This window comes from Phalaenopsis equestris, unplaced genomic scaffold (genome assembly GCF_001263595.1).
Source record: "Phalaenopsis equestris unplaced genomic scaffold, ASM126359v1 Scaffold000002, whole genome shotgun sequence".
Classification (NCBI taxonomy): Eukaryota; Viridiplantae; Streptophyta; class Magnoliopsida; order Asparagales; family Orchidaceae; genus Phalaenopsis; species Phalaenopsis equestris.
In genome coordinates, this window is record NW_018164444.1 from 3,689,954 (window position 1) to 3,698,538 (window position 8,585).

At 35.8% G+C, this 8,585-nt stretch overlaps 1 protein-coding gene across 1 annotated transcript in view; it reads left to right on the top strand.

Annotated features, from left to right (window-relative positions):
• The window catches only part of LOC110034895, a 13,852-nt gene extending 11,424 nt beyond the window's left edge, over positions 1-2,428 (top strand). Inside the window, exon 5 of the mRNA XM_020739137.1 lies at positions 2,381-2,428. Within this exon, the coding sequence (XP_020594796.1) occupies positions 2,381-2,428 (48 nt within the window). The remainder of the gene's footprint in view (positions 1-2,380) is intronic.
• The last annotated feature ends 6,157 nt before the right edge of the window (positions 2,429-8,585 follow it).

The window sequence follows — 8,585 nt, forward strand, 5'->3', positions numbered from 1 at the left end:
TGTAGATGTCCAGTAAGACCATCCATAACTAAAGCAAAAAGATATGGGCTTAAAGTCGATCCCTGATGTAATCCAACAGAAATAGGAAAATATTTTGTCAATCCTCCTTCAGTTTGAACACAAGTAACAACTCTAGTATACATATCTTTAATGACTTGAATATAAGTCATATCAACACATTTCTTCTCGAGAACTCTCCAAAGGATATCTCTTGGAACCTTATCGTAAGCTTTTTCTAAATCAAAATATGCTTTGTTTGCATAACAATAAAAATGAATTATACAGATTATTCAGAAATAAATTTACCCGCTCGGTAGAAAGGTTTAATCCCAAGTTTGATTTCTGAAGTCAACCTGTCACTTCACTTAATAGAAGGTTTGGTTCCCACTCTTATTTTCGTGACCGCAGACCCATAACTGCTGAAGTTTTCACAGTATGAATTGCCTTGGTAATCCCTAGCCCTTTCCTATTGCCTTTCATGTTAGCTTTTTTAGCACAGTAGAGCTTATGCACAAAAAGCTTCAAATTCTGTATCACCGGCTCTAAGTTAAATGTTTTTAATGCGGCCGCTGTGATTTTTTTTCTTGTGTTCTTGTCAGTATATTTTATTTCTATTTCTTTTCATTTTAATAATGTTTCTTAATGCTTCATGTTTTATACATCATTGAGTGGTAATTAATCTTGTTTGCTATATGTAAAAGAACAAAAATTCTCTCTCTTCCAAAATCAGGGACATGAATTACAATAGGAACTATAATCAGCGCAAAACTATAGTGACTTGGTTGCCAGTCAACAGGACTGACTTCCAACTACAGGGAAAACCACAGGTTAATAAGAGACTCGACACATAACACCATTAATGGACACGAACTTTAAAACTATTGAAAAAAACAGAATCTATTCTCTACATGGAATAATCATCGGCATAAATTCAATGAACTAAAGCAAAAATTAGAAAACTACATCGTAGAAAACCTAAAGCAAACCGAAGTAATAAATTTGCTCAGATCAAATTGCTCGTTGCAGTGTATATGATATGTTTCCTGCAAAATATTAATTATGGTGAATTGAACATTTGATTTTGGTCTAAAAAACTTAAGCAAAATTATTTTGGCATTTTATAAAGTAATTCTCGAATCATTGCAACTAGATTTATAATGTCAATGCATATAATATTTCTCCTATGCACCGTTAGTAGTGGACACAATGTCATAAGGTAAGATAACTTCTAGTACACAAGGTGCATGACAATCTCACGAAGTATTGGGTGTGAATTCACAACTCAAACAGGGGGATGGAGATAGAAAAAATCAGAGCATTGTAGCTGGGTAATAAAATAATGTCAACTCAAATACATTGAAAGCCGAACTAATTCCAAAACTTTCAAGAATATTCAATTTATAAGCATTCATGATATTTTGTTGTATGCTTTTATGTGGTTCCACCTTTCTAATATTTATTTGCTTAAAAGCTTGTTATTTGAAACCTTTCAAGATTTGGTTATATCATTACTTTACCTTCTGGTTTAAAATTTACATCTCTTGTTCACATTAATAATAGACTTATAATTGCTATCAATCAGATTTTTATGAATTTATTTCTGTAAAGCATGCATTCACAAAAATAACAATATGATATAAAACAAAAAAAAAGAAAAATATTTTATTTTACATTCTCAGGGATACTTGCAATATGCTATGAATAATTTTTATAGATTATAAGGATAAAGAAAATTTAAATCAAGTGAACCACTTAGATATGGCATGCTTATGTTGAAAATTATCTTTTAAAGAAATAAATTCAAATGGCTCAAAGTTGAATTTTGGTCGGTTAAGCGCTTTTAGATTCAACTTGATATGTTTATAGTAAATTAAATTGAGCATTTGTTGATCACATTGAATCATCACTTCTAAATTTATCCGTCAATGAATAAGATAACCTCTGTTAGAATAGAACATAAGATAAGTTTTATTAATGCAAGGAGGGATACAAATACCAATTATAGGATCTACTAGTAAGGAAAGAAAAAAAATCAGAATAAAGGGGAAAAAAGAAAGAAAATAAAATCAAATCAAAGTAATTCAAATAGAAGTCAGCATATTAATATTTTAAAATTCTAATACTTCCCTTCAAGTTGAAGCTTAGATGTCAGTAATGTTCAACTTAGATTTGAAACCATCGAACATTGGTCGAGGAAGGTTCTTTATGAGAATATTTGCTAGCTGGTGTTGACCTCATTTTTAGTGAGGTCTAGTCTTCTTCTAGCTGGTCAGTAGATGACACAAACGAAACATAAATTTCTCCGAACTTAAGTTTTTCCCTAATGCAGTGACAGTTAATCTCAATATGCTTGGTGTGATCAATGATCATATTGGACCAGGTTGTGAGCAATGCTAACGGCAGCCTTGTTATCACAAAACAACTTTAGGTGAGCGGAAACTGTTATACGTAGTTTATGGAGCATGAAGCGTAACTAGAGAGCTTCACAAATTCCTAGGGGTACGGACTGAAATTCGGCTTCCACACTGCTTCTAGCAACTACAGACTGCTTCTTGTTTTTTCACATGACCAGGTTTTCCCACACAAATGAGCAGTACCCCGAGGTAGATCGCCAATCATGGATGGACCCAACATAAACAAGAACTGTATTTAGAATTTCAAGAAATTCTCCATTGTGATCCATCAGGACAATCATTGGTTTGCGCAAGAAAAGATTGTTTTCCGTCAACATGTCAATACATATTTCTACTTGTCAATACATATTTCTACTTAGACAAGCAAATGCTGATGACCGAGCAACTTACATGCCTAAGAAGTATCAGAGAGATCTCAAGTCCTTTATTTCAAAGGAAGCAACAAAAATGTCTTTCAAAGACTCCAATACTAGTTGATCATTACCTGTGAGAACAATATCGCAATATAAACGTTAAGGATAACTATCCGGTCACTGGAGGAATGCCAGAAAAAGAGTGTGTGATCCGATTGAACCAAAGTGAATACATGACCCACCACCACCTTTGTGAATTTCTCGACCATGCCTGTGGTGATTGCTTCAATCTGTAGAGGGATTTTCGCAATCTGCTGGCTGATCATTACCTGTGAGAACAATATCGTCAATATAGACGTTAAGGATAACTATTCGGTCATTGGAGCCGTAGAGGGATTTTCGCAATCTACATACTTACGCAGTGGAGTCAAAGCCTGGAGGAAGAGCCATGTATACCTCCTTTGTAAGATCGTCATTTAGGAATGCATTCTTGACATCGGGTTGGAATAATGCTCAATCCAGATTCACTACAAGGTATAAGAGGACCCAAATGGTGTTTAATTTAACAACTAGAGAAAAAACCTCCTCATAAATGTGTTTTGTTGCGTTAGAAGGATCCATTAGATTTAAACTTGATGCTAGAAATTTATTGGCATCCCACTACGTTTTTGCCTTGAAGAAGATCAACAATATCCCAAGTAATCTCCTCTATGACAACATATGTTTAGGTTGGGTCTGCTAAGACAGCCTCAATAGTAGATGAAAGCTGATGATTGGTCAGGGCCGTAACAAATGCTCTGTAGGTTGGCGATAACCTGTGAAGAGAGACATGGTTTGTCATGGGATAGAGAGAACATATCTGATTGCGTACCTTACTGAGGAACTGATTTCCTCATTTGGAGTACGAGCAATGCTGAGGATATTGTTCGAAGGGGATTCAGGGTCCATCAAGGGGTTAGCGAGCTTTGGAGTAGGAGCATCAGAAGGACTGCATCGGGTGTAGACACAGAGAGCAGGAGGATGCACTGGTGGAGCCAAAGGGACGGAGGATTCCTCGTTGGTACGAGAAGAGGGGGGAGCCATTCCTCGTTGGTACGAGAAGTGGGTGGAGCCAATTGAATAGAGGGTTCCTCAATGGTAAGTGATTTGGGGGGAACATCCACAAGATTTGGGTAAGGAACAATGTCCAAGAACTCTGGCTCCCCCTCACTGGTGGCCTAGTTAGAAAAGTAGGGAACACTTTTATAAAAGGAGACATCAACTCTCACCGATTTTATTTGTGGCAGGGTCAAGGCACTAAGACTCGTTTTGAGTGGCAGAGTATCCGAGGAAAACACATTTTATGGATCTATCAAGTTTACTCCAAGTTGGGGCCATGTTCCGAACAAAGTTTGTGCATCCAAAAATTTTGAGATCTAAATTGAAGAAGACCCAATTGTTAGGAAAACATGATCTCAAGAAGGTTAAAGGGGTACGAAAATTGTGAATTTTTGAGGGAACTCTGTTGATGAGATAAGTGGCGGTAAGAATGTCGAGGCAATGTTGATTTTTTCTTTCAACTACTCTATTTTGTTGAGTGTTGTTACATGAGCTATGATGGAAGATGCCCTTACTTTCCAAGAAATCTCTTAATATAGAGTTAAAAAAAAACACGACCATTTTCAGTCCGAAGGACTTGAATAAGAGTTTTGAATTGGTTCAAAATGAATCTGTGGAAGTTGTTGAATGTGACAACTTTAAATTAATTTTTTAAAATATAAACTCATATTATCTAAGTGTGGTCATCAATTAAAGTAAGGAAACACCGTTTTTTGGTGTAGCTAGGAGCGCAAGAGGGTCCCCATAAGTCACTGGGAATAAGAGAGAAATAAGCAAAAGCTGTGTAATTGCGTGGTGGATAAGAAACACGATGATATTTATCTAAGTGACAATTTTCACATTTAAAATTAGAATGATTTTTATTAGTAAAAATTAACATATACAATTATTTTAGATATTGGAAACTAAAATGACAGAAATGACAGTGTAACAACATAATAAGACATTCATTGAACTGGGATAAACTGCAACTATTGGTTGGAATGTCCTCATTCTCCATATTTTTATCTGAGAAGCAGTAGAACATGTCTACTTTCTTAGTAGTTCTAATCATCCTCCTCGAACGACAAATCCTGAAAGACATAAACATCAGAGGAAAAATGAGCAACACAGTCAACTTAGTGATAGATAAAATGTTACACTTCAGTAGAGGTACATGTAACACATATTCCAAAGTTAGAACTGTTGCTAAAACAACAGATTCTTTACCAGCAATGGGGCTTTGTGTCCCACCAACATTTTTAGCAGTATCTTTCTCTGAGCAAGGATAATATATTGAGAAGACTTGAGAGCTTTCAGTTGTGTGGTTCGTAGCACCTGAATCAATGATCCATGAACTAGAAGGGGTAAACGAAAAGAATGTCATAGGATTGGTACCGAGACGAATGTGGGAGGTTGACGGGCCGAAAGAGAGCGAACTAGATCCAAATAGCTTGATTAAGTGCTCCATTTGACTTTTAAGAGAACTAGAGGATTTCAGATTGCTTTGGGCAGAGGCCGGTTGTACTGAGCGAGACTCAGATGCCGTAGCAAGAACCTTGACAGCAGAAGATTTGGTCAAAGGTTTGAACGAAGGTTTGGACGTAGGTTTCCCGTGGAGCTGCCAACACTTATCACGAGTGTGATTGAGTTTGCGACAGAAATCACAAGTGGGGCTACCGGTTCGAGGTTGAGCACTATTAGGGACTAAGGCAGATGCTTCGACAGACGGAGTGGAAGTACCAAGCATGAAAAGTCTCCTCTTTTCACGATGAATCTCAGTGAAAAATACGCGAGTAGAAGGAAGAGGATCTCTACTAAGGATATGACCCTACACTTCGTCAGGATCTTTGTTGAGGCATGCTTGAAATTGAAACATGCGATCATTTTCTATAAATTTCTTGAAAAGAGACAGGTTGGTCGAAGATTCCCAAGTGTGGTAATAATATTGGTCACATTCCATCCATAATGCAACTAAATCATTATGGTACCCAGTCATGGTCTTGGATTCTTATTTTGCCTCATGAGGTTTCTTAGAAACCTCATAAAGTTGACTGAAATTTTCAACATCCGAGTAGGTATCACTGATCACCTTTCAGAGGGTACTAACGGAAGGAACATATATGATCAGCTAATTGAAGTCTCCATGGAGTTGATCAGTCACAATAATGACCATGAAATTCTTCACTTTCCAAGCTCCATACACTGGTTCAGTCTTTGGAGGTTCACGAATCATACTAGTAAGATGACCAAAATTTTCACGTCATTTAATGAACGAAGATACAGATTGAGACCAATGAAGAAAGTTACTATTGTTTAGTTTATGATTTGTGGTCAAGAAGTTCCTGCTCTTTTTTTTTCCTCCGATCTATAGAGGAATGGAGGTTGGAATTGATCATCTGGTGTAATCAAGAACACCTTTTGATGACGGCTCAATGCTGGAGGAGTCAGTTGTTATTTCGATTGAGCCAAAGGTTGCTGAGACATCGCAAGGTTCCTACTGCTGGCAAGATTCCACTTTGGATCGCTGAATGAACTCAAGTTATGGAACCTTTAACTGAAAGTGAACTTTGTGACACTGCTGGCAAAGATTCCACTTGGGATCACTGAAGAACAAGTTATGGAACCCTTCACTGAAAGAACAAGTGTTGGAGACAGGAGTAGGGAATCCTGGAGACGGGAACTTGGCAGCCCGCCTGGGGATCTTCTTTGAAGGCTTGAACCTAGCTGCCAGGAGTCGCGATTATGGAGATGGTATCCAGGGGCAAAATTTAGGAAAGCTGTTGGAACCTGGGCAGGGAGGCAGAGGTGGCTGAAAGCAGACCTAGCTGGCTACAAGGAGAGCCTGATAGCTAGTTTTGGGCCATAGCTCTGATACCATGTTAGAATAGAACCTAAGGTAAGTTTTATTGATGCAAAGAGGGGTATAAACACCCATTACAGGATCTACTAGTAATGAAAGAAATAAAATCAAAATAAAGGGAAAAATGTAAAGCAAATAAAAGCAAATCAAAGTAATAACAAAAATCTGTATATTAATATTCTAATACTCTAATATATCCATTATCAGAAGTGGTCACAATCTCAATAAGACGTTGCGGGAACAAGATGCATAATATGGTTTGATAAATTATTGGAAGTAAATTTTGGAAAGACAAAAATCTAAGGCATTAGTAGCGGTTCATAAAATAAATTAAAAAAGTGTTATAAGATTTGATTAATATTAGAACTTCCTAGACTTCACTTTATGACTGTTCATCATACGTTGTTTGATTTTTATAATCTTATTTCTTAGAGATACCTCAAATATACATATCTGTGGTTGAGCAATGGTCACAATGTCGTCTTATAAGATGCTGTTGGAAGAAGAGTTTTAGTGTGGTTTGATAAAATAGTGGAAGTAAATTTGGAAAGAGAAAAGTTTGAGGCATTAGTAGCAGGTTCATAAAATAAATTTGACCAGTGTATTTTAGATTGGTTTACTACTAAACTTCCTAGAATTTCAATTTATGAGTGTTGCGACTTTTTTATATGCTATGCTTCATAAAGTTGATACTACTATTTGAAGATTTTAAGCCCTGACAACGACGTTAAAAAAACTTGATGCGAACTTATTTTTTTGATTAATTTTATATATTCTATATAGTCACAATGATATAAACGCAAGTATACGTATCACTCAGGTAATACAAGGCTCTAATGGAGTCCACAGGGAAGCGAGGTAAGAGGTCCTTAGTTAAATTTCTAGCATACTACTATCAGGCCTTAGATTGTAATGTCGATTAAAATGCTGTTTTATCTAACAACTACTCCTAAATGCAAATGTTAAATGTAATGATAATAACTATTCCTAAATGCAAATATTAATTCTAAAGATAACTCCTTTTTGGATGAATTAGTTTGGAGAATTTAAAGATATTAAAAACTATTATTCTTATTTAGTGAATTTGATAATGTAAGGGAATGAGATGCATTAAATATTGTATGTGCCAAATAAAAGCAATCCTATTATTTACCCTCTTCTGAGTGCTATGAAGAACACTGACTGATCCTAGGTTTAATCCCTAAATTTATGGTTAGGCTAGGAGGGTACTGACTCTCACTCCAGAACTCCCACTTCCCTTCGCCTGAAGGCTAACTCTCGCTTTAGTTTCCTAACACTATGACCAAATTGAGAATTTTAGTCTGTCACCCTAAAATCTCCAATTCTACGTCCATCAAAGTATATTTTCCTATTTATTTGCATCTAACTCCCATGAATTTCACCATCCATGAAATTTGAATGTGATTCCACTTTGTTGAGAATTACACCGCCCTATCGAGTTTTAATGCAATTACAACAAATTTTAACACTACAACAGACCTTTATTGTAATGTAAATGAAGTGGAAGTAAAATCCATCACATTTATAATTAAAACTTCTTCTAGCATGCATCCCAAAAATCTAAACATGAATCTTACTCATTGCAAAAGAAAAGTAAAAGATAAACAATGACGTAATTCTCTCATGTCACTATTTCCTAATAAGAAGAAATAGTAAGAAAAACACATTACAAAACATGAAGAAAACACAACGAAAAACTTCATTTCATCAATACAAATCTAATAGATAAGTGTTTACAAAATCATAAGATAATGAAGATCACAATACTTAATTTTTTCCCTTGAAAGAAAGATGAAAATATCTCTCAAAAAGTTTCCCACTTATTCATGCAATACTAGAACATTCCCTTACAAATTC